This window comes from Oryx dammah, unplaced genomic scaffold, assembly GCF_014754425.2.
Source record: "Oryx dammah isolate SB20612 unplaced genomic scaffold, SCBI_Odam_1.1 HiC_scaffold_8, whole genome shotgun sequence".
Taxonomy (NCBI): Eukaryota; Metazoa; Chordata; class Mammalia; order Artiodactyla; family Bovidae; genus Oryx; species Oryx dammah.
The window spans coordinates 8,019,576-8,045,244 of NW_024070192.1; the positions used below are offsets into that span (position 1 = coordinate 8,019,576).

The 25,669-nt window shown below is 48.1% G+C and overlaps 1 protein-coding gene and 1 long non-coding RNA gene across 2 annotated transcripts in view; one reads left to right on the forward strand and one right to left on the reverse strand.

Moving 5' to 3' along the window:
- Positions 1-12,733: 12,733 nt before the first annotated feature.
- LOC120866791 lies at positions 12,734-17,164 on the forward strand. The gene is made up of 2 exons (XR_005721740.1): positions 12,734-13,442; positions 14,443-17,164. It is a non-coding gene; the product is annotated as an uncharacterized LOC120866791 (long non-coding RNA).
- The window catches only part of MXRA7 (matrix remodeling associated 7), a 31,845-nt gene continuing 22,028 nt past the window's right edge, over positions 15,853-25,669 (reverse strand). The window contains exons 3-4 of the mRNA XM_040244642.1: positions 25,427-25,526; positions 15,853-17,441 (exon numbers count right to left, since the gene is read on the reverse strand). Of these exons, the coding sequence (XP_040100576.1) occupies positions 17,327-17,441; positions 25,427-25,526 (215 nt within the window). The 3' untranslated portion in view covers positions 15,853-17,326. The remainder of the gene's footprint in view (positions 17,442-25,426; positions 25,527-25,669) is intronic.

Sequence of the window (25,669 nt, forward strand, 5' to 3'; positions counted from 1 at the left end):
GAATGAATAGAACTAGAAATGTAGAGCCCTGAGTCAGGAGCACGCTCAGCACTTTGTAAGATGCGAATAAAGGTCAGGCAGCGTGGCCATGGCAGGAGCCGGGTAGGAAGGGATGGAGGGGGAGGGGGAGCGAAAAGCAAAATCACCTCCTCTTGACCCGGAAAACCTCCCCACAAAGGCAGGCGAGAAAGAAAAAAATTTCGTTGTTGACTAAGCATTAAACCAAAATGTGCGGTGTATCAGAGGCCATCCACTAATAAGAGAGAAAGACATCCCACCCTTTCCTACAGGCGAGCAGATACATCTCATCGAAAACATGTTCGCCTGGTAAACAGTGACTGCTTCTCAATCAAGAGGCCTTGGCAGCACCGTTTGTCACAGCGCTCATCCTAACTACCCTTGGTGGCTGTGTTCACTAGTTGGCTCTGTCATTTTTTTGGCCACACCATGCAGCACGAGAAACTTCCCCAAGCAGGGACTGAACCTCTACCCTCCACAGCAGGAGCATTGAGTTTTAACCCCTGGACCATCAGTGTGTTCACTAATTGACTTTATCCAGAGAGAAATACACACAGGCTTCTGAGCTCCCAGAGAAACTGGGAGATGAGTGGCTCTCACTCATCCTTGAGGGTGACATTTCCAAGAGACTTCCCTGGTGGTCCAGTGGTTACGAATCCACCCGCTAATGTAGGGGACATGGGTTCAATCCCTGATCTGGGGAGATCCCACATGCCCTGGAGCAACAAAGCAGTGGGCTGCAGCTCCTAAGCTCACAGCCCTACAGCCTGTGCTCCACAAAATAAGAAACGCCACCTCAATGAGAAGGCTGCCCACCACAACTAGAGAAAAGCCCTCACACAGCAACGAAGACCCAGGGCAGCCAAAAATGAAATGAATTAACTCATTAGTTTAAAAAAGGAGATGTCACAGGTCTGGTGAGAAGATTATTTAGCTTTAAGAAGTCACATACATTTCAAAGAGACAAAGAATCTGTGTTTTCCAAAGCAAGTGCTCTAAGAAAAGGGAGGAGGGACTTCCCTGGTGGTCCAGGGTTAAGACTTCACTTTCTAACGCAGGCAGTAGGGGTTCCATCCCTAGTCAGGGGGCTCACATTTCACATGCCTCAGGGCAAAAAACCAGAACATAAACAACAGAAGCAGCACTATAACAAGTTCAGGGCTATGCTATGCTTAGTCGCTCAGCCATGTCTGACTCTTCGCGACCCTATGGACTGTAACCTGCCAGGCTCTTCTGTCCCTTGTCATTCTGCAGGAAAGAATACTGGAGTGGGTTGCCATGCCCTCTTCCAGGGGATCTTCCCAGCCCAGGGATCGAACCCAGGTCTCTTGCATTGCAGGTGGGATTCTTTATCGTCTGAGCCACCAGGGAAGCCCAAGCATACTGGGGTGGGTAGTCTATCCTTTCTCCAGGGGATCTTCCTGACCCAGGAATTGAACCAGGGTCTCCTGCATTGCACGTGGGATTCTTTACCAGCTGAGCCACCAGGAAAAGGCCTTAAAAATGATCTACATCCAAAAAAAAAAAAAATCTTAAAAAAAGAAAAAGAAAAGTGGGGGAGAAAGGGTATCTCTTCCTTTACTTTCTACAGGGGAATCAAGCTTCTTATTCTTTCCTTGTATTTGTCCTTATCCTAGAAAAGCAGAACATGCAATTTATTCTACGTGTTAAGAGAAGCCACGGGGGGTGTTGAGCTGGAGCGGGTTCTAAATGTGGGGTGGGGGTGCTCGGCGGAGACTTGGCCCTCGGGTTTGGCCAGGAGGGGATGACGGGAGCTCCAGAAGGTTGTGGATGGTGCTGATTTCCTTCATGGTTTGTGCCAGATAATGTGAAAGCTCTGCTGAACACGGCACTTGCGGTGCTAAACACGTGTGCTTCTGTTTCTTGTTCGGACTGCTGTGTGATGCATGTCATGTGGTCATCAGAGAACACATCCATCTTTCTTCCACGTTTCTGGTATTTCTCCAGAACAACCTCTCTCACACAACTCAAGCTTCTTGTAAACGGTGGAAGTGAAGTAAAAAGCTTTGGGAAATAAATTCTGAGCAGTTAATTTTTTTAAAAAATTCTCTTATTTGGCTGTGCTGGGTCCTAGTTGGGGCATGTGGGATCTTTAGTTGCAGCAGGTGGGATCTAGTTCCCTGGCCAGGGATCAAACCCAAGCCCGCTGCATTGGGAGCGTGGAGTCTTAGACACTGGCCCACCATGGAAATCCCCTAAGGAGCTATATTTTTGATATAAAAAAGAATCAAAAGTTCAAAGCACGCAGAACAAGAAAATACTAATGGGAACCTCGGTGCAGCAAAGTCAAGCCAAGGCAGACAGTAACTCGTGTCGTCAGGACCACCAGCCAAGGTTTTGACTGTGCCCAGAGCCTGAAAAAGCAGGTGAAGAGGGACAGTACCTAGATCAGAGGGGTTTTATCCAGTTTCCCACCTGGGTCCTTTGTGCTTCGCTGCCATTTATATAACCACTTGCTGGCAGAATATGCCATTTAAACAGCTCTCTGAAAAGAAGAAACTAATTACATACAGTTTCTTTCATGCTTGCAGCGTCAACTCCACAACACAGAATTAAAATCGACAGCTCTGGCTTCCAGGCTAGGAGTTCATTCTCACTGGTTGAGAACCACCTGGTCCTTGGAGTTCAGGCCCCACTTGGGTATGTCATGTTCTCTGGCTTGGTTTTGGCCATTTGGTGGGAGTGTTGATGTTTATTTTAGAGCACTGACCCTTTCTCTGGCCAGCAGACTTTTCAGAAATAAGTTCATGGAATCTTTTCTCTGCCTCTAAAGGAAGATTTATTGTGTTTTGTTCTTAAGCTTTAGCCTGGCCTTGGCTCTCAGAAATGCACATTTAATTGCACACAGAACATGGGTTTATAGTGGCTTTTCAATGGAAACTTTTATCACCTAATTGTACCAATAAAGGCAACTGCTGACCCAGTCATATGATAAGAATGATTTACAATGGGACTTCCCTGATGTTCCAGTGGTTAAGAGTGCAGGTAGGAGTTCAATCTCTGGTTGGGGAACTGAGATCCCATAGGCAGCATGGCATGGCAAAAGCAACAAAAACAGGGGCTTCCCTGGTGGCTCAGTGGTAAAGAATCCACCTGCCAATGCAGGAGACACAGTTTCGATCCCTGATCTAGATAGATCCCATATGCCTTGGAGCTCTGCAACAAGAGAAACCACTGCAACGAGACCCCTGAGCACCACACCTGGAGAGCAGTCCCTGCCCTCTGCAACTAGAGAAAGCTCACTCTCAGCAACAGAGACCCAGCACGGCCAAAATAACTAAACAAAATTATGAACAAACAAACAAAAAATAAGGCGGCAGCAGGCCTGCCTCCAGAGAGCTCACTGTCTGGGATATAGCGTGTCCAGCCCTGGTTCTCAATCACAGCGAGCCTCTGTGATTCGCATTGATAGTGATGCCCTCCTTAAGGGCAAATAGACTCTTCCCTTCGGTATCTCATTCTTCAGATTCTCATAAAGGGAACTCTGAGATTTGTATGTTCACAGGGCTTATACTTTGCTTTCTCCGATTGCCTTCTGCTCCTTTGGACAATGTCAAATATTTTGTCTCCCCTTTCAGTTCTCCCCAGGATACCCTCTGCAGTTTTTCTATAGTCTTCAGCCTTTTCTGTGACGGTCAGTCTCAGCTCTCTGTTCCCCTTCACTCTTGATGTTGGTATCTTTCTTCCTTACTCAAGCCTATTTGTCTGGGCCTCTCCACTGTTCCTTCCTGGCTTCCTGCTGACTCCAGTGACTGATCTGAACACTCTTATAAGTGTTGAGTCTGACAGTAAGTATATTAGTTAGCATTTCCAAGTAGCATTTCCTGGAGTTCTGTCATGAATTCAGATCTTCTTCCTAACAATACTTTCTTTCTCCCTGAATGCTGAATCTGGAACTATTGCCCTTTAAAAAGACAATGGGGGACCTCCCTAGCAGTCTAGTGGTTAAGACTTTAACTTCCAACGTGTGTGTTCGATCCCTGGTTGGGGAGCTAAGACCCCACATGTCTCATGGCCAAATACTAAACCGTAGAACAGAAACAATGTTGTTAACAAATTCAATAAAGACTGTAAAACTGGTCCACACACACACACAAAAATCTTAAGGAAAAAAAAAAAAAACAGTTTCTTGAGAATTCCTGTTTTTAAGGTCGTACTAAAAGAGACTGATAGAGACTTTCCTGGTGGTCTGGTGGCTAAGACTCCACGCTGCCAATGCAGGGGGCCCAAGTTTGATCCCTGGTCAGGCAGCTAGATCCTGCATGCAACAACTAAGAACCAGTGCAGCTAAACAAATAAATTTTAAAAAGATAGAGACACTGATAAATGATTGCACAACTCAACAAATGATGCTTTTACTTTATTTTGAATTTTCACCATTACAACTTTTGAAAATTACAAGATCATAGCTAAAACTCTTTAGTGTGGGATATCAATTTTACCCATAAAGGCTAGATGAAAAACTCAAGTTTTGGCTCTGATGGCAAATTAAAATGCCTATGAACACATGATGTTTGAAACTTAAAAACAATTTAAGTGATAAAAGCTAGATAATCAAATGGGCTTCCCTGGTGGTTCAGTGGTAAAGAATCTGCCTGCAATTCAGGAGACCGGATTCCGTCCCTGGTGCGAGAAGATCCCCTGGAGAAGGGCATGGCAACCCACTCCAATACTCTTGCCCAGAGAATCCCATGAACAGAGGAGCCTGGCGGGCTGCAGTTCGTAGGGTCGCACAGAGTCAGACACTGTTGGGGCCAGTGTGAGAAAAGCAAGAGAGACCCCATCTTGAAGCCAGTCATCCACCTTAAAGACAGGATGTGAATGGGGCCTGAACCCTGCCCAGGAGTGAGGAAACCGTTGCTAGTGAAAACCAGGTCTCCTGGAGACTTCCCTCTCTACAGATGGCAAACGGAGATTGTAGATAAGGTCAGGGTGCCCCTGTTAGATTAACCATGGAGACATCCCCCCTTGATGCATGATCATTGATTCCCCCCTCTAACCTTATTGTTTGTTCTCCTAGCACCTACTTGTTGTAAAACTCAATCATATACAACAAAGAGGTTGCTAACATGTAACCAGTCATGTAGTGGGGGGTATAAAACTGGGCCTCTCAGAAACATCAGGGTCCTTGTTGGGAACTGATTCCCCTTGGACCCGCTGGCGTAATAAACTGTACTCCACTGTCTTGAGTGTCCTCTGAGGTGTGTTTTGCGACTCCGGATTCCACAGCGACACGACTGAAGGGACTAACAGCAGCAGCAGATGATTAAATCTGCACAAGTATAACTATATCCTTTACCAAAAATGATACATAAGGAAGAATTCAACTATTTTTTATGTTTGCACGTCAGATGCTGTCAAGCAGACTGTGGTGTACGATCCGTAAGCCTTAAAAAATTTTAACCTAAAGGCAAACGGAAAGATTCGGTAAATTTTAATTTTCCAAAGGTTCTCAGAAGAAATTACCAGAAGCAGCCTCCAGTTTATAAGGCACAGTTGGACAATCCATTTACCCCAAACGAACCAGCTGTGTTTCGAGGCAGTGGTGTGAGACCATGATCTCTGTGGTTGCACCCCCTCCACGCAGAAGCATCACTCTTCAGGTGCAAGAGTGCATAAGGAGAAGGAACAGACTCACCTTTCATTACTGCATCAGCTACTGGCTTTGTTATACATAGAATTTTAAATGCCTGATTACAATTGTACAACAACAATAACCATACCAATATTTATCCCAAAAGGTAATCATATGCTCCATGTTGTTGTTGTTTAGTCACTAAGTTGTGTCCGACTCTTTGAGACCCCATGGACTGTAGCCTACCAGCCTCCTCTGTCCATGGAACTTTGCCAGGCAAGAATACTGGAACGGGTTGCCATTTCCTTCTCCAGGGGATCTTCCCAATCCAGGGGTTGAATCTGCGTCTCCTGTATTAGCAGGCAGATTCTTTACCACTGTACCACCTGGTTCCCCCTTAATTCCCAACCCAGGGATTTCCATTTTATGCTCTCCACACCAGAGAAGCTAGGAAGTTAAGCCTTGAAAAGAGAGGGAGTGAGAAGCGCCTTAGAGCCAGACCACACCCATGCCCTGCCTCCCCTGTCCTCCCAGCTGCCAGGGTCAGTGCCCCAGCTTGTGCGAGGGAGAGGAGCTGAGGAAGCTCTGCCTCAGATATGCAAGTGGAATTTGAAACAGCTGGCTTGAGTTTCAACAGCCTAAAGTGACTGAACCTGCCCAAGACATTGTAAGGGACAGGAAGGGCAACTGGCAGAATGGTGGGGAGGCGGTGCTTAGAAAATAGAGAACTGCGCTGAGGCTCAGTGAAAAGACTGCACTTAGAATCTTGTCCGGACCACAGTTCTCCTCCTCCCCAGTCTCCCTCCTCTCTGATACCTGCAGTTGTGTCCCAAGATGGCCCTGGAGCATTTTCTGCTCTGCTTCCATTTGGAAACTTAGCAGTCAAATGCGGAGAAGGTAATGGCAGCCCACTCCAATGTTCTTGCCTGGAGAATCCCAGGGACAGGGGAGCCTGGTGGGCTGCTGTCTATGGGGTCGCACAGAATTGGACACGACTGAAGCGACTTAGCAGCAGCAGCAGCAGCAGCAGCAGTCAAATGTGCAGGCTCCTTAGCATCCCAAGGGGAGGCAACCTCTTCTTGTCCTTTGACTTCAGACTTCCCGTTTTTCCCTGGGAGCTGTGGAAACCCAGCACCCAGCATATCACTTAAGACGTCTGTTCTTTCAGATAATTCATGAGCGCAAGAGAGAGGATGGCTGATAGAATAGCCATTCCCCATTGAGGAGCCCTTCTAAACTACAACGGGAAGGACTCTAACCAAGAACAATGGTCTCCAGAGATGCACAGGCGGGCTGACTGAACTGGGACAAAGCGACTCCTCTGAGGCACTGGATGTGTTTATGGCTGGAGTTCTGTTTTGCTCAATTACCTAATGTTTATACAGGTGTTCTGACCCTTCCTTGACAGACTTGGATGCCTCAGATCTGTGTTTGTACCTCTAGTTGACTACAATAAATTAATAGTGTTAGATAAGAAAAGACAAAGAAACCTTCCAGGCCATCCAATTAAAAATGAAAACTGAGTGTACTCAGGGATTATATCCCAAGTCACGCCAGTGGACAACGGCCATATGTTCCTCCCTGATTTTCTTGGTCAGAAAAACTGATCCGCAAAGGCCAGTCTGAAACTGCTGTCCCCCCAGACAAGGGGGATGGGGCAGGGTCGGTGGGGGTGGGGGAAAGCCCTGCTCCAGTGGTCTCATTCCCCATCAACAGCAGCATCATCAGAATTCAGTTCCCATCTCAAAGCCCTGGTTCACGTGGAAGGAAACCAGGGATCTTCAGAGAAATGGTCATTAGGATAAGGAATAGTTAAGGTACAGATGAACTTGGGACGTCTTGTTTTGCCAGAAAGCGAGGAAGCTATCAAAGACTAATTGTGTTAGCAGATCACAGAATCTACTAAATAATTGGCCTGTGCTCTTCAAAAATGTCAAGGTTGCGAAAGATCAAGAGACTTGGAAGCCATTCCAGATTATGGGAGACTAGAGAGACAGGATAATTAAACGCAGTGCTTAACCTTGAATTGGATCCTCAAGTAGAAATTTTTTTTTAAATAAAAGACGGGATGACTGGCAAATCTTGAATAAGATCATAGACTGAAGAATAGCATGGTATCGATGTTAAGGTCATGGTTATTTCAGAGCACGTCCTTGTTCCTAGGAAATACACACGATCGTGTGTGGCTGCTCCGTCACTCCGTCTTGACTCTGTGACCCCCTGGACTGTGGCCCCCCAGGCTCCTCTGTTCGTGGGATTTTCCAGGCAAGAATACTGGAGTGGGTTGCCAATTCCTCCTCCAGGGGATCATCCTGACCCAGGGATCGAACTCATGCATTGGGAGGCATGTTCTTTACCACCTGAGCCACCAGGGAAGCCCCCCATACACTGTTGTATTTGCAGGTAAAGGAACATTACGCGTGCAGATGGGAGGGAGGTTCAAGATGGAGGGGACATATGAATACCTGTGGCTGATTCATGTTGATGTATGGCAGAAACCAACACAATATTGTAAAGCAAATATCTTGCAATAAAAATTTTTTTAAGTTGTATATATGAAAGAGAAAATGATTAAGCAAAAGTGGTGAAATGCAAACAATTGGGGAATCTACATGAAGGGTCTGTGGGAGTTCTTTGCCCTACTCTTGTAACTATTTTGTAAATCAAACATTATTTCAAAAATTTAAAAACTTACCAAAGGGGAAAAAGGCTCACAGGAGCCGATGTAAAAAATGTTCTCTCCTATTCAAACTGTATTTTAGTGAAAGGAAAGAACTGATAAAAGACAGTTATTTATAGAATTTCAGTAATAAGTGCAGGAGGGATAACAGAATTAGAAAACCACCATCTTAGCAACCCCTAAAGCAATAAGCATCAAGGCTAAAGCCATGAGGTGGGATCCTGGAGGGATAAGACTGCCTCCACCCAAGTTCATTGGCCAGTCCTGGCACCGCTAAACATGGTACCACCTGTGAAGAGTTCTGGCCAAAACCAACGCACTTGAATATGGCAAGCGGCTAGGGGTAACCACCAGGTCCCAGGAAACACAGAGTGTAATGAACTGGGGAAACTACACCACGAGGTCCCCACCTGCCAAATCCGGTGGAAGAGTTTATAAGACACATGAATGACCTGGTTTCTTTAGCAAATCAACGTGATTTTTTTTTTTAATGGAGGAAAGATTATTATATAAATGATTAGAGGCACAATCATTAAATGTAATGTGTCGCCCTTGGTTTGATTCTGATCTGAAAAAAAAAAAAAAAACAACAGCTAAGCAATCAGATTAGATGAGACTGAGGAATTATTAATTTTATTAAGTGGAACAGTTGCACATGATTTTTTTTTCAAATACTCATAAAAAATGCATGTTGATGTATTTATGGGTAAAATGACATAATGTCTGGGTTTGGCTGAAAAAGACTTGCCGGGGTGAGGGGAGGAATTGAAATAAGATTGGCAAAACATTGGTAATTGTTGAAGCTGAGTGATTAGCGCAGAGGGTTTTGTTTTGTTTTTGTAATTTTTTTTTAATATAGTTGATTTACAATGTTGTGTTAGTTTCTGGTGTACAGCAGAGTGATTCAGTTATATATATACATCTTTTTCATATTCTTTCCCATTATGGTTTATTATAAGATATTGAATATTCTATACAGTAGGACCTTTATAGTAGTTTATATGGAGGGTTTTACTACATGGTTCCCTCTATATTTGCATATGTTTGAAAATTTCCATATAAAATTACTTAAAAAAAAAAGAACTTTAGCCATCAGGGAAGCCCAGAAATCTATTACCAAATGCTATAACTTGTTCACATAAAACCATAAATAAAATAAAGCTCCCTCCCTATGGTGAGCTGCCTCATTGGGGAGAACAGCTTCTTCTCAGGGTAGCCAGCATCCTATGACTGATGGGCATAGTGGTATTAAAAGCTGGTCCTCACACCCCATAGGCTCTGAAGGGCCATCCCATCTTGAAAACTCCCCACAGGGTCTGTTTTGGCCTCTATGGAGATTGTGTTGGACTTGAATTCTCCCTCAATCCAGTCCTGCCCCCTTCCCTTCTCACCACGGGTATTGACTCCAGGAGGACTTCCTAATGAACCTCTTCTATGATAATCTCCACATTAGAATTGGTTTCCCAGGGGCCCAAGCTGCCACACACTTTTCCCATAAGGACTATATCACATAGAACATCAAGTTCTTATCACAGAGCCAGGCACAAGCTCATAAAAAACATTAGTTGTAAATTGTTACACACCCAAGGCATGTCTTTATTTCCACCCCCTGATGGTTATAGATTAAAAAAAAAAAAAAGATTAAAGAGGCATCCACAATATGTGCTCATGTTGCCATTTGGGCTGAAATGCCACCAAACACAAACAAAAGCAAAAACTATATATATCAGAATCAAAAATATATATATTTCATATACCATGATTCATATATCATGCCATTCATCTATTTAGTATATACACGGAGTTGTGTAAACATCATCACAATCGATTTTGAGTGCTTTCATCTCTTCCGCCAAATACCATCTTCCTCCTGAGCCAATTCTCAGCCGTAGGCAACCACTAATCTCCTTCCTGAGTCTATACATTTGTGTGTTGTTGTTTAGTTGCTAAGACATATCTGACTCCTTTGCGATTCCACAGACTATAGCCCACCAGTCTCCTCTGTCCACTGGATTCTCCAGGCAAGAATACTGGAATGGGTTGCCATTTCCTTCTCCGGGGGATCCTTTCCACCCAGGGATCGAACTCGAGTCTTCTGCATTACAGGCAGATTCAGATTCTTTACCTTTGAGTCAAAAAGAAAGCCCCATAAATTTACTTACTCGGGAGATTTCATTTAAACCGGATGATGCAATATGTGGGGTTTCTCCTTTTGCTGCACTGCATCTTTGTGCGGGGCATGGGCTTTTTCTAGTTGTGGTGCATGGGGGCTTCTCTCTAGTTGCGGTGCTCGGGTTTAATTGCCCTGTGGCATGTGAGATTTTAGTTCCCCAATCAGGGATGGAACAGGCATCCCCTGCATGGGAAGACAAATTCTTAACCACTGGACCAAAAGAGAAGTCCCAAAGTGTGGTTTTTTTTGTATCTAACTTTTCTCATTTAGCTTGAAAGTTTCAAGGTTCATCCATGCTGTAGCAAGTTAACTACCTCATTCTTTTTTATCACTGAATAATATTCCATTCACTTCATGGGAAATAGATGGGGAAACAGTGGAAACAGTGTCAGACTTTATTTTGGGGGGCTCCAAAATCACTGCAGATGCTGATTGCAGCCATGAAATTAAAAGACGCTTACTCCTTGGAAGGAAAGTTATGACCAACCTAGACAGCATATTGAAAAGCAGAGATATGTCCGTCTAGTCAAGGCTATGGTTTTTCCAGTGGTCATGTATGGATGTGAGAGTTGGACTGTGAAGAAAGCTGAATTGATGCTTTTGAGCTGTGGTTTTGGAGAAGACTCTTGAGTCCCTTGGACTGCAAGATCCAACCAGTCCATCCTAAAGGAGATCAGTCCTGGGTGTTCATTGGAAGGACTGATGCTGAAACTGAAACTCCAGTACTTTGGCCACCTCATGCGAAGAGTTGACTCATTGGAAAAGACTCTGATGCTGGGAGGGATTGGGGACAGGAGGAGAAGGGGACGACAGAGGATAAGATGGCTGGATGGCATCACTGACTCGATGGACATGAGTCTGAGTGAACTCTGGGAGTTGGTGATGGACAGGGAGGCCTGGCGTGCTGCGATTCATGGGGTCGCAAGGAGCCGGACACGACTGAGCAACTGAACTGACCTGAATATTCCATTATTTTGATTTATCACATTTTGCTTGTCCATAAATCAGTTGATGAATGTTTGGGTTGTTTCCACCTTTTAGCTCTGACAAATAATGTTTCCATGAACATTCATTTATAAGTTTTTGTATGGACATGTCTTTTGTTTTTCTCCAACTTTATTGAGACATGATGACATAAAAGTGTGTAAGTTTAAGGCGTATGATGGGTTGATTTAATATATGTATATATTGCAAAATTATTTGCATGACCTTCATCATGTCACATAATTTTCCACGTCATCACATCACATAATTGTTTCTTTTTCTGTGGTGAGTGTAAGGGTATGTTTCCATTTCACTCAGGTATATAGGTAGAATTGTGAAGTTACATGGCAATTCTTTGTTTAATACTTGGTGGAACTGCCACTGTTTTCCAAAGCAGCTGAATCATTTTACTTTCCATCAAGAGTGTGGGGCAGGGGACTTCCCTGGTAGACTCTGCACTTCCACTGCAGGGGATGTGGGTTTAATCCCTGGTCAGGGAACTAAGCTCCTACATGCCATGCAGTGAGGATAAAAGGTTTAAAAAGAAAGAAAAAAAAAAAAAAAAGTGTGTGACAGTTCCAATATTCCCACATCCTCACCAACACTTGTTATTGTCTTTTTAAATCAGCGTCATTCTGCTGCTACTGCTGCTAAGTCGTTTCAGTCGTGTCCGACTCTGTGCGACCCCATAGACGGCAGCCCACCAGGCTCCCCAGTCCCTAGGATTCTCCAGGCAAAAACACTGGAGTGAGTCGCCATTTCCTTCTCCAGTGAGTGAAAGTGAAAAGTGAAAGGGAAGTCGCTCAGTCATGTCTGACTCTTAGCAACCCCATGGACGGCAGCCTGCCAGGCTCCTCCGTCCATAGGATTTTCCAGGCAAGAGGACTGGAGTGGGGTGCCATTGCCTTCCCCAGGGTCATTCTAGTGGTCCTGAATGGATGTCTCCTTGTGGTTTTGATTTACATTTCATTTGCATGTTGAGCATCTTTTCATGTGCTCATTGGCCATTTGTATATTTTCTTTGCAGAAAAGTCTATTAAGATCCTTTGCTCATTTTTAAAAATTGGATCATCAATCTTTTTTGAATTCTGTTTTCTTCTGTAGGAGAATGTTATGTCCTTCACAGAGTTGTGAAGATTCCTGAGAGAACACTGGCAAGGCATTCAGCAAGTGTTCTGAAAACTTAGGGAACCTATCTCGCACCTTGCCTTTCAGCTAGGCATTTTGCATTACATCACCTAGCATAGCGTTTGTGCTTGAAGCCAGACTCAATAAATGTCTGAGAGGGTAAATGTGCCAATTCACATCACTCAATATTCAGATCTGAATCCTATGTGCTTTGACTCCCTTGCTCTCATTTCCTCCATTAAACCTTTTCTTCCTGGAACAATTTTCTTAATTTTATTCCCTTTGCCAGCTGCTTCCTCTCCTAAAACTGAACTTGGAGCATCATTGACGCTAATTACAAGAGAACCAAAGACACCACCTCACACAGTTCTGAAGTAAGTGTGATCAACCTTTGAAGAAGCTAAATAACTGACAACCTGTCAGTCTAACCTGTCCCCTATTGGAGCGCTCACAAAAGGTAATTGAGGCATCTAAAGAGGTGAGGGGCAGGGGGAAGAAATTTATAAAGAAATTCTGATTGCAGACTGTGGATTACTTAACAGTTCAGTAACCTCTGATGACTCGGCATGCTCTGGGGCATGGGTCTCTTTTTCATATTGTAGAGGACCCAGGCCGCCATCAGGCCCAAAGATTCGCTGTCGGTGGAACCCGTCTAGGGCTGTGGAGCCTCCAGTGGGCCGGACTTGGGTGTCAGAATGGAAACAATTTGACCATTCATTCCAGGAGGCTGAGTCCAACTTGATCTCACACTTAACTCAGCGCTTGCTTTGATAAACCTCAGCCTAAGCGCCTCGGGCATAATGTGAAAGGGCGAGCACAGATGAAAGAAGGTATGACTCATTTCACTTTGCCCCTGCTTGAAGGTAATAGCAGACACCTTGGTGAGAATATATGGGTGTGTAGAGTTGCTTGATCGGAGGATTTGTTGGATTTTGCCTAAACACCGAGGGAGGTCTAGGGTGTGTTGGATTCTGAGGAGGGACCGACCGTGGCCTGGGAGTCCAGGGCGGGCTTGAAGAGTCACTGGGGTGCAGGGACCGGCTCGAATTCATCTTCGTATCACTGGTCTAACATGGTGGTTGGCTTGCTCACTTGCAGGAGCCTGGCTTCAGGAGGGAACTGGAAAGCGGCCCTAGGCGGGACATGTCGCCATGTCGCACCGCTAACCGTCAGGGATCTCGGTGAGGGGACGGATCTTCTGACTTGAGCTCAGTGGGCGTGGCCGCCGAGAGGCGCTGGACTTACAAGGTAGCCCTGTGGGCGCGCACTCTGCGGACACCTGGTTCCCGAACCCGCTCCAGGCTGCCTCCGCCGCAGCCCAGGAGCATGGCAAGGCCTCGCGCGGGCCAGATGAGCCAGCCTGCGCTCCTTATTGGACAAAGGCTCTTGTCAATCACTGAGGAAACCTGACCGGACACTGAGGATGCGACCGGACTCACCGGACTTCCCGCCTCGGAGGGAGACGGGGAGGGATGGGAGGGTGCGGTACCCAGTGACAATCAAGGGCTCCCCCTTTCACGATAGATTAGCAGATGCTTGAGCCACTGAGGCGCCGCAAGGGATATTGGCCCTGGAAAGTGATTGGTCCAATCTGCGGGCGTGTGGTTCCTCAGACTATATAATGTAGGCGATTAATGACCGGATGAAAATTGTGCCGCAGAAACCTCTGAACATTTGAGTGGACGTGCAAACTTTTTCATAAGAAAAATGCAAATTAAAATTTTACTGAGCTAACATTCTGACCTATGAGATTGGCGGAAGTCCAAAATTCAACAAGGTTCTCTGTTAAGGACAATGCAATGGCCCTGTTGGAATCTAATTTTTTTTCCTCCAGACATTATGGTTGTTTCCTTTTGCTTTCAGTTTGCAGGGAAGGCTATGTGTTTGTTGCACTGACTCCCAGACTAAGAACAAGCTCTGATTCTGCAAGTACATTTTCCCGAAGGGGCTTTGATTTTCCTGATCTATAGCAATGTTGATATCTGGTAGGACATATGGGTGTCAATTCAAAATGGGTTTAAGTGGACTCTTCTGGCCACTGGTGTCCCAGTGAAGCAGACGAAGTGACAGAAATCATATAAACAGAACGAACGTGAACGTGAAGTCGCTCAGTCGTGTCTGACTCTGCGACCCCATGGACACCAGGCTCCTCTGTCCATGGGATTTTCTAGGCAAGAGTACTGGAGTGGGTTGCCGTTTCCTTCTCCAGGGACTCTTCCCTACTCAGGGATCGAACCCAGGTCTCCCGCATTGTAGACAGAGGCTTTCCGTCTGAACCACCAGGGAAGTCCTATATAAACAGAAGCCAGGGCTTATCTGGAAATGGCGTCAAAACCACCCAAGTGATGGTAGCAAGCCAGCAGTGCTTCTGCAGACCATCAGAGGCACAGATCCTGGGCAACAGAACCACTACCCAGGAGTGTCACGTATTCTGGGCACTCAGACACTGGCTTCCAAGTCACCATCAGGTGACAGAGTGATCCTGTCTATCTGTACCCTACCCCTTTCTCACAGAGCCCCAGTGAGGTCCAGTGACCTGCTCCTCTGCATGACTATGTGCTTAGAGGATGCTGGTCCCAGCCCCAGACATCTCAGCCAACCATGGTGGTCCCATGTCCTTGCTAGTGATTGGTGAAGGAATGGACACATGACATTCTGGCCAGTTGGCCTACCTGATTCAGGGGCACCTGAATCAGTTGCCTTACTCCTAGAGACACAAGCAAGAAATGTACCTTTTCCTGCTTCTGGATGTGACATCTGAACTCCTGCAGCCATCTTGCAACCATGAGGAGAGCTGGTTTGTGACGAAAGCCTACTGTGCAAGGAAGTCCAAGTTAAGAGAGTTATAGCTTGGGCCCTGACTCTTCTGGACTTGCAGCCATTCTGCTTTTGGACTCTTCTCATGCCCTGGTTCTCCTCTTGTTTAAGACAACTGAATTGGACTTTTCAGTTCTTTGCAGTTGGAACACCTTAGCTGCACTAAATGTAGAAAATTTCCTGCAATTTACTTTTTCTGCAGTCATAAGAATTTTGACTCAAGTACCCACAAGTCATTTGTTTGTTTGATAAAATGAGAGAAGGACTGGAAGAAGGAGGCAAGGAAAGAGACATAAAGTGGCTGCATGGCAGTGCAAGTTCTGCTGACATGCATTCAGGGCGGGCAGGAAGACAGAAGACAACCTGGTTGGGGGGGTTGTGGGGGGGCGTTCCTGGGACACGAGAGAGGAAACAAACAATACTTAAATCATAACATTTTAAAACAGCGGTGACACAAAAGATAAAAATAATATTTAAAAAAAGAACAAAAGTACTGACATTTGGATACAACAACAAACACAGAGAGCAGACCCTCCTGTTGTGAACAGTCAGCAAAGAAGCTAAAGCAATTACTGTGACAGATGGGGGAAGGGGCCTGGGAAAAACTCTAACAAGCAAGAGAGGAGGAAAGAAAGTTCACTGTGTTCCCTGTAATTATTAAATTGAGGTTCGTAAAACACCACTGCTGCGTTTACCTCCATGTGTTTAGTTTTATTTCAGCAGATAAAAAATATTTTCAAGAACTTTCTTAGGTTATCCCTTTAGCGTACCCTCTTTAACTCAGTTGGCTATGGATTTTTCTGCCAGTGGGGTGATCAGAAGCAGGATCTGGACAGCATGGAAGAACCGCTGTTATTGTCATCATTGTGCATTCACTGACTCACAGAACTTTATTGACGTGCTAAGGTGGCCCAGACACTCTTCATGAGGTCATTTTGGCATTTTATTGAGTGCTAGCTGGTGAGGTTTTCTTTTCCTGCTTGTGCACCTGGCTTCTCCAAAGGTCTTGATTTTTATTTGTTTGTTTATGGCTGTACCTCGCAGCTTGCAGGATCTTAGTTCCCTGACCAGGGATTAGACCCACATCCTCGGCATCCACGGTTCTTAACCACTGGGCCAGCAGGGAATTCTCCTCCACAGGACTTTAATTTCTCTCAAGGTGGGGACTGTGCTACGTATTTTATTTCTGTTGACAGTTTCTAGCATTTGCGTGATGAGCACTCACAGAAATCTTAATTATATATAAAGTTACTGTCATGGTTAAATAAGAGACACTCTTAGAGGGTCCTAACTCTGATACTGTTGCTTTGTTCCAGGATGGAAGGTGAATCTTTGAATCAGACTTTTTGCCTTTTTAGAGATGCTCCCCTACGGCTTGCTTCCATACAGTGACAGAAGCTTCCAGAAATTCTTCCAAGGCAGAGGAAGGTGTAGTGTTAATAGGCTGGATACTCAGGCAGCGGGACCTGATACTCTTCCTTACAGCATCCCTGAATCTTTTCCACAGTGAGCTGGGTTGGAGGGGGATGCAGGAGGTGGGGAACTGAGGCTTCAAGCCAGCCCTTCTGGGCTGGTGCTTGCCTAGGATCTAATTGGGATCAGATGACAGGCTCAGAGGGGAACCCATGTCACAGCTGGGGCCTCCCCAGCAAACAGAAGCCAAAGGACTCAGGGACTGTTTTTCTCCTTTGAGGACAACTGTCCTGACTCCTGTAACATGATATCTAAGCTGCAAGATCTGAGAAACTCTGTATATGCTACATCTCTACATCTATGTATATAAGATAAAAGGAAGCCTACAAAAGTCTGAGAATATCAAGGGTGTGGGTCCCAGGTCGGGGCAGAGTCATGGCCCAGCTGTCGCAGCCCAGCTGCCATGGCCCAGCTCTCGCAACCCAGCTGTCACGGCGTCCTGCCAGGCGGAGGCGGCCTACATGTCGTAGAGCCGGAGCTGCTCCTGCACGTCACCGTCGGACATCTCGCCAAAGGTCTCCTTGTTGTCCTTCATGAGCTTGAAGATGGCAGCCAGCTGTTCCTTCTGAACTCTGTCAAGAAGAAAGGATAAAGAGGAAAAAGGTGCTCCCAGGCCAGGGAGAGGCAGAGGCTTGTGCATCCCACAGGGTCAGAATAAGGAAATGAAACAAAGACAAAACCCGCTCTTAACACAGGAGCTCGTTTGGTCTTAAAAAAAAAAAAGCCCTCTACTAACTGGGGTTCTAAGTCTTGGGGTCTACCCTGGAGATTTGGGGACCCCAGGTTATCACTCAGGATCTCGTCACTGCACTTCCCCACAGGCCTCCCTTTAATGTTGACTGCTCATCTCCCCGGGGGGTGGGCCACAAGGAACCAGAGGTGTTCCACTAGGTGACTGGAGAGCCTGTGAAGAGACCTGTTAGAAACAGCCTTCGTTTAGCAGGGGTCCCCGGCCTCCAGGATCTGATGATCTGAGGTGGGGCTGATGTAATAATAATAGAAGTCAAGTGTACAATAAATGTAATGTGCTTGAATCGTCCTGAAACCACCTCCTCCCCCGGTCCCAGTCCATGGGAAAGCTGTCTTCCACGAAACCAGTTCCTGGTGCGAAAAAGGTTGGGGACCGCTAGTTTAGACGGCTGAGCCAAAAGTGGAGGAAGGTAAAACACAATTGGCTGGGAAACGGGCACGTACAGATGTGTACGCAGGATGCTTGGCCCAAGGGCAAGGGTGGGTATGGGGTCTCACTGCTGAGAGGAAGGGGCGCCTTTTTCCAGTCTGCACAAGGACACCTTAGAGCCAGTGGGGGCCCTGCCCTTCCTACCAGGGAACAGGCCTGGCTAGAGATCAGTTTTCTGTTCACCACACCTGGGCTGGAGGGTTGGGGGCTGAGACTGATGTTCTGTCATCTCTGTGAAGCTGGGCCATGTCATCTGACCAGCACAGGACACCTCCCAGCAGTGCAAACATGAAAGGGTGGGGAGACGCTCAGCTGCCGCGGGTTGCTTTCTTGTTGGCTCTGCTCTGCTGTGCTGTGCTGTCAGCCTGGCTGGGCCCTGCATGCTGGCACTGGCTCACCACACCAGTTTCAGGCTTCTGTGATTCCTCCCTCCACCCTGTACCAGCGGATCAGCACGGGCCACCTTCAGAGGATGTCAAGCAAATGGCAAGTCTGCTCTGGTCCCTGCAGACCCACCAGGAGGCAGGGCCTCAGCACAGCCTCTGGGTACCCTGGATTTGCAGGGCACAGCACTGCCCAGCCGGTACCTCCATCCTGCCTAGAGGGGCTCTCGATCCATGTCTGGTCTTACACTTGTCCTAACATATGCCTTGGGCAATAATCCTCTATCTCCAAACAGCAGGTTGTTGGTTTTCTGACTAGAGCAGCAGCTAGAAGCTAAAATACTGAAGTCCCACATCCAAGCCTCTCTCAGTCACCCTGCAGAAGTTATTTCTACAATCTGCTTTCCTATCCAGAGGAAAAGGAACCTGTGAGAAGTCCGCGGCATCCTACCACCTGAAGAAAGGAATACTATGGGTCAAGAGGCTGTGAGCTGAACTCCTTGGATGGAATCCAGATGTACAAGTGGGCACCCCCCAAAGGAACACAAATCCTCCATGTGTCTCTTAATGGCCATGGTGCTTGCACGTCCTAGGATGTCGTAGTTTGCTGGAGAGTAACAGGCACCAATTGAGAGAGAGAGAGAGAGAGCTCGAATTTTAATGGGTTCAAAAAGATTATTTTTGAAAGACAAACCAAAACGGAAATAAACACGCAGTAATCAAGACCATCTACTCAAAGTTTATTGGACCAAAGGCTGAATACAGAAATCCAAGCCATAAAGAGTACATGAGGTTTGGTGCCTGCAAGCCACATTCAGAAAGTGTCCAGACAAACTTCATAACCTGGAAAGAGTCACCTGTTTTTTCAGTCAGACCCTGGCCTGGACAAGGACATCTCTTACTACCACTGTGTGGGGCAGGGACTACTCACAAGAGCACATCTGCTATTTGTTACATGGTTCTGTGTGGCTCTTCCTTTGTTCCCTGTTCTGTCCTAAACCCATGAACCTAAAGTACTAGACCCGGAAGAGAAGGTCCCTGGAAATGTAACATGCCCTGGGAACTGACATTGAACATTTCCCAGCCTGGCATTAGATTTAAAAAAAAAAGAAATTTTCCTATAAACTTAGTGCTTTTAAAAATGTTTTAACCAATAAATCTAAAAACTGCAGATTAGTTTGGTATAGTATAAATATTGTCAAATATAAAATTCCAAGAAACGGATCTGGGACCCCATCTGACGATTGGTGAAGTTCTAACTCATCTAAGAAACCGAGGAAAAGGCAGAATTGATACGTCCATTTTAAGCGATCACTATCATTATTTCTTCTGCTAAAGCAAAGGTGGAGATGCAGCTGAGCTGGTAAGAACATGGTGAAAAGGCCTCTTAGCAACAAGAGGGCTGGATCCAAGCCTGCTCTAAGTGGAGGGTAAGGGCCAGAGAAAATCAACAGCTGGTTCTGGTGCTTTGCTGCCCACGCATCAACCATTGTCTCCCTCACCCGCCAATCCAGCCAGCTAAAGACAGAAGGGAAGTGGGCCCTAAGGGGGAGGAGGGCAGTTGACCCCCCTGAGCACCCAGTGGGCCCAGGCAGCACCCCATCATGTGTCCATCACACCTCAATGTCTCTCTTGGTTTGGCTTCAGTGATGAAAAGCAGAAGGGCTGGCATGAAACTATACTGATTTTAAAATGATGGCATTGGTGACATTGGTGATATCTCAGGTGTAAAGGGTGTGTGGACGACAGGAACATTGAGTGACAAGGAAAATAAAGGTCCAGGAAAACCCTTCAGCTAAACAAAGCAATCCACACAGACAGGGAGGAACGCCTCTGGAAGGAATCACCCCGGGCATTGTGGACCCTCCCGGCCAAGGAAAGTCCTGGAGTGGGGGTCGACTCCTGGAAGATTTATGTAGGAAAATGCACCCCAGGAGCCCACTTGCTCCTCTCTGGGGCTTCCACTGTATCGCTCAAGTTTTAAGATGCCAAAAGGAAAAGCCTTTAGGAGGAGCCTAAGGATAACTTCATTATTCCTCGGTTCTGTAAAGAGAAATAAGGGGAAAAGATCATTGATTTCACTCATACCATCTTACTGCGGGAAAAGAAGAGGGGGAAACAGGGTGAGGAAGGGGAACGTTTGGAATTGCAGAAGCCAGCCCAGACGCTAGGATCCAGACCCCAGGGGAGTCACTTGCAGCAGGATGGCCCACTAACCAAAGCTAGCCTGAGACCCTCTGCCAGGCCTACAGGAAGCAGGTCAGGCTCCATGTGTGGGTAGTTAGGCCAAAAGCACCCACTTGTAGGTCAGTAGACAGGTCAAGTCCTTCATGTATGTATTTAGTTCAGATCCCACAAATGGACAGTTAAGCAGTCCCAAGGAGGGTCCTAAGTGTGGGGGACTGAGCCGGTTGGGATCCCACACATGGGTAGTTAGGCAGGGAGGGTCCTCAGGTAGGCAGTAGGGCAGATGGGGCCCATGTATTGGTAGTTTCGCAGTAAGGTTCCACTTGTAGGTAGTTGGTCAGGGTGGACCTTCAGTTAGATAAGTGGGCAGGTCAGGGCCCATACATTGATAGTTGAGCAGGTCAAGGGCCCAGTTGTAGGTAGTTGGCAGACTGGGACCCACATGTGGGTAATTTGGCAAGTTAGATCCCTCAGTTGGGTAGCTGGGCGGCTCGGGTCCCCGTGTGGGTAGCTGATCAAGTAGGGGTCCACTTGTAGGTAGCTGGGCAGGTTGGGTGCTACCAGTGGGTAACTGAGCAGGTAGGGGTTGCTCACATTGGTAGCTGAGCAGGTCAGGGCCCTCATTCAGGTAACTGTACAGGTTGGGTCCCACAGGTAGGAGCTGAGTGGGTCAAGTTGCACAAGTAGGTAGTTAGGCAGGGCAGGTCCCACTTGCAGAGTGTTGGCAATGAGTGTCAGACTTTAGTTGGGCAGGTAGGGTCCCTCACTTAGATACTTGGGGGGTTCAGGTGTCCATGTAGATAGCTGAGCAGGTTGAAGCCCAATTGTAGGTAGTTGACAGGGAGGGTCCCACATTGGGTATTTGAGCAGTCTGGATCTCGAATGTAAGGGGTTGAGCAGGTTGGGTCCTCAATTAGGTAGCTGGGCAGATTGGGGCTCACTTGTACCTAGTTTAACAGGGAAGGTCCCTTAGCAGGTAGTTGGCGGGGAGGGTCCCCCAAGTGTCAATGAGCAGGGCGGCCAAATGTAGGTGGTTGGGCTGAGGCCTCACCTATATTTAGTTAGGTAGATCAGACTGCAAGGGTCAGATACTTGGCTTTGTGGCCGTTCTAAGCTGGTCCTCTCACCAGAGATTATTTCCTGTCCTTGCTACGTGGGTTTTGTCCCTTCTGGGGACAGTGGCTTCTAAGGACATGTGCTCCCCAGATGAGGCAAATGGCATGTGCGCCTTTTCTAAGGGACAAGTTGAGTACTCTACCCAAGTGAGCGCTGAGAGCGCCCCGGGGGGACCCAACGTTATCCCTCTGGCGCCCTCATGTGGACATAAGCCAGCATGTGTTTCTAGAAATTCAGGCTGGTGGATGATTCACGAACACGTCAGGAGGCAGAAAACAGAAGATCCATTCACCTTTGCCAGTTATGCATTTCAAAACATCATCCACTAGAGTGGTGTCCACTTCCAAAAGGGTCAGGCCAGTCATGGGGACATTCAGAATGGAGTGGGTACTTGGGTCCCGGGTCCTTATCAGAGCTAGCTGGTCTACCCCCTGGGTTCCACTTTTCCCTGGTCCGGAAGATGGGAAGAAGGGATGGTGTACAACGAAAGGGGTGCCCAATGGTCCCTTTTTTCTTCTTTTTTTTTGCTGCCAAGCTAGAAGCCAGCCAAGCTCTCCAGTTTCACTAGTCTTGGGTGTGAGCAGCGGTGTCTTGCTGCGGGGAGCAGTCACAACCTGTAAGTCCCCCATCCCAGCCACATTCTGAAGCTGCATGTGGCACCTCCCAGAAGAGCTGCGGGGGGAACCCATACTACTGTGTTGGCCGGCTTAGTGAATTTAAAGTCAAGAATTTGCAGCATGGGCTTTTAATCTGCTTGCCACGTGATGGGGACCCTGAATGCCAGGAAAGGAATTAGAAACAAGCAGAGTTTGGTTGATTAGAATTTGACAGTCAAAGAAGAGCACACACTTCTCACTGGCCTCTGGCTTTAGTGGTTTGACAGTATTTCTCACCCTGACAATCCCAAGGCAATTTTCTGAACCCAACCGGGACCAGAGCTGTCTCATGCCCGTCAGCTCTCCTGGTCCCCAGGGGATCTATCTCGCTGTAGATGGAAAGACAAAGCCACACTTGCCAGCCTCTGCAACCCCAAGCATCACCATGCGAGGACCATGCGAGAAGGGTGGGCATCATGGGGCCCCATGCAGTGCTGAGTGGGCTGACCACGTGCAGGGACCACGTGCAGGGAGAGAGCAAGCAGACCCCACAGGCAGACGTGTGGGGCAGCCCCGGGAGCATGCTGGGAGGGGCGGTAATGAAAATGAACATGAACTCCAGCCCCGTCCTGGGAGGACCGTGTTCACGGGCCATGAAGTCCGCCAGTCCCTCCTTCTCAGCTTGGGCAGGGCTGTGATAACCAAGCCTGCAGGTGAGGAGGTGAGAAACCTTCACCCCAACAGCAGCACTCGGGCAGTCTCCACCCCCACAGGACAGCACTCATCTGGAGAGCCCCAAAGATCCAGCCGGGAAAGATCCATCCCGCCCCGGGCAACACAGAGTCTGCTCTCTGGACACCATGGAGGAAGGACTTTCCTTCTTTCTGCCCAACGTTCCCGCTCTGAGCCCAGGGACGGTGGCAGTCTGACCCCAGCCGATCCTGCCATCCAGTTGGCTAACTGGCCTTTCCCTTTCTAATGGTCCCTCACATCTGCAGCGGACACAGAATAAGCTCAGGGTCCTGGCCACAGCCTCTGCCCACAGGGGCCTTCGAGGGACCCACAGGCATGTCAAGCCCCCTCCATTCTTAATGCTGGGCTGCACACCTTTTCTGGAAAGGGCCAGGTTCCGACTCTTTTAGGCTTTATCGGCCCCGCGGTCCCTCTGCTACTACTCAGTTCAGCCCCTGCAGTGCAAAAGCTGCCACAGACCACAGAAAAGCAGGTGAATGCAGCCAGGTTCCAATCACACTGGATTTACAGAAACAGGGCCGTGGTCCTCTGCCAGCCCTTGCTCTGATCATAAGTACCCACCTGGCCCACAAGTTGGCACAGGGTTTCTGCTGGGCACTGTTCTACTTTCTTTTGTTGTTGTTCGGTCGCTAAGTGGTATCTGACTCTTTGTGACCCCGTGGACTGCAGCACATCAGGATTCCCTGTCCTTCATTATCTCCCGGAGTTTGCTCAAACTCATGTCCATTGAGTCAGTGATGCCATCTAACCATCTCATCCTCTGTCGCCCCCTTCTTCCCTTGCCCTCAATCTTTTCCAGCATCAGGGTCTTTTCCAGTGAGTCGGCTCTTTGCATCAGGTGGCCAAAATATTGGAGCTTTCTTAGGGCAGGACTAACGCTGCAGGGGTGAACACCACCTCCTGGGGACGACAGTTTCCCCCCAGCCTCACAAGGGGGCGCTGGTCCCCCAAGCAGCTGGTTCATTAGGTCCAGGAGGGACTTGGGCCTCCAAGAACCCCTCGGCTGTGGGAAAGGGACCTGCTGGCCCAGGAGCCTTGAGCTGGATGAGAATGAGCCGGCCGGGGTGCACAGAAATGAATTAATCGGTTATGAAGGCGGCGGAGGAGGAGAGATTTAGATCACAGTCGTGATGGGGCCAGTCACAGACAGGGTGAAGGAGGCACCGCTAATCTAAGAAGTCAATCTCCTTACCAAAAGGATTTGCAAGAATATTTGTGGCTCAGGACCTAAGGAACTTGCTACAGGGAAGTGAGGTCAGAAGTCAGCTCAATCCTGAAATATAAAGGCAGCAAACCGGGTCACACCCAGAGGCCGTGGCACGTGGGCACCAAGGAGTGGGGGGACACCTCCCTCAGGCTGGGCTCACCCTGCCACCCCTCCAACCCTGGGTGAAGAGCCTTCCGGGCCAGGTTTGGAAGGATTGGCGGCAGCTCCAGGAGGGGAATAGGGGTTCTCGTGGGCAGAGCACCTTCTGACTCCTGAGTGATGCTGGGTGTGTTGGAAATAATAGAATCTAGATCCTGGAATAACAGAGCCTCCATTCCTGACCCTAGAACCCAGCTTGTGGGAGCCAGTGGGGAGTGATCGCCCAGCCCCTCCGGGTTACCGGGCTCAGGAAACACGCCCCCATTTGTTAATAGATGTGTGCCTGAACCAAAAGGACCCCAGGCCACAGGCTGGCCTGTGTCAGACCACCGGCTCTTCCGCCTGATCTGTCATCGCTGTACTGCTGCTCCTTAGGAGGGAAGCCCATGGGTCAGCGTGGGTGTCCGGCTGGCGGCACGCGGGGGAAGAACCCAGTCCTAAAAATGAGCTGCTGCCGTGGCTGCAGCTGCCTCAGAGCTCCATGGAGCAGAACAGATAAAAAAGGACTGCTGGCCCGGTGCTGGGGTGGGGGTGGGGGAGCGGGGCGGTGCTGGCGGGGTAGGGCGGGGGCGCTTGGCTGCCAGGCGGATGAGCAGGAAGAATCGTGCTCTGTCCTGAAGTGATGGATTGGTTTTGTCATGAACTCTACGTGTACCGTGAACAGCCGGATCTGCTTCAGGCTCTTCCCAAGCATCTCGCTTTCTCCCTTTTGGTGGGGGAGGTGGGGGGCAAGAAAGGGCTCGGCCGCCCTCTCTCCTCCCTGTCACTCGCTCCTCCAGAGTTTCCCAAGGCTACTGTTAAGGGGGAAACAGAGCCAGGACAGGGTGGGGGGAAAAACTCTAAAACGGAAATGGGGCAGTGGGGGCGTGGCTTGTAGGAGGCCCGCCTCCTCTCCGCGATACAGCGAAGGGGCTTCCGGCAGTGGCACCAGAACCCCAGAAAGCTGAGCAGCCCGGAGGAGGGCCGCGCGGCCTACCTCTGTTCCTCCTCCAGCTCCTCCTTGGTCATCATCTTCTTGTACTGGTTTCCCCGCAGCTTCCCAGGGCTGTATTTGAAGGAGAAGGCCTCCTCACCCCCTGCGGAGACGACACCCAGTATAGCCGGTTAGCGTGCCAGGCTCTCCAGCAAATTTAGTCCGCTTTCCCTTCCTTAGTTTCCAAAGAACCACGTGGGCCAGGGAGGGCGCCCGCTTCAGGCTCTGGGGCAGACAGGGCCCCAC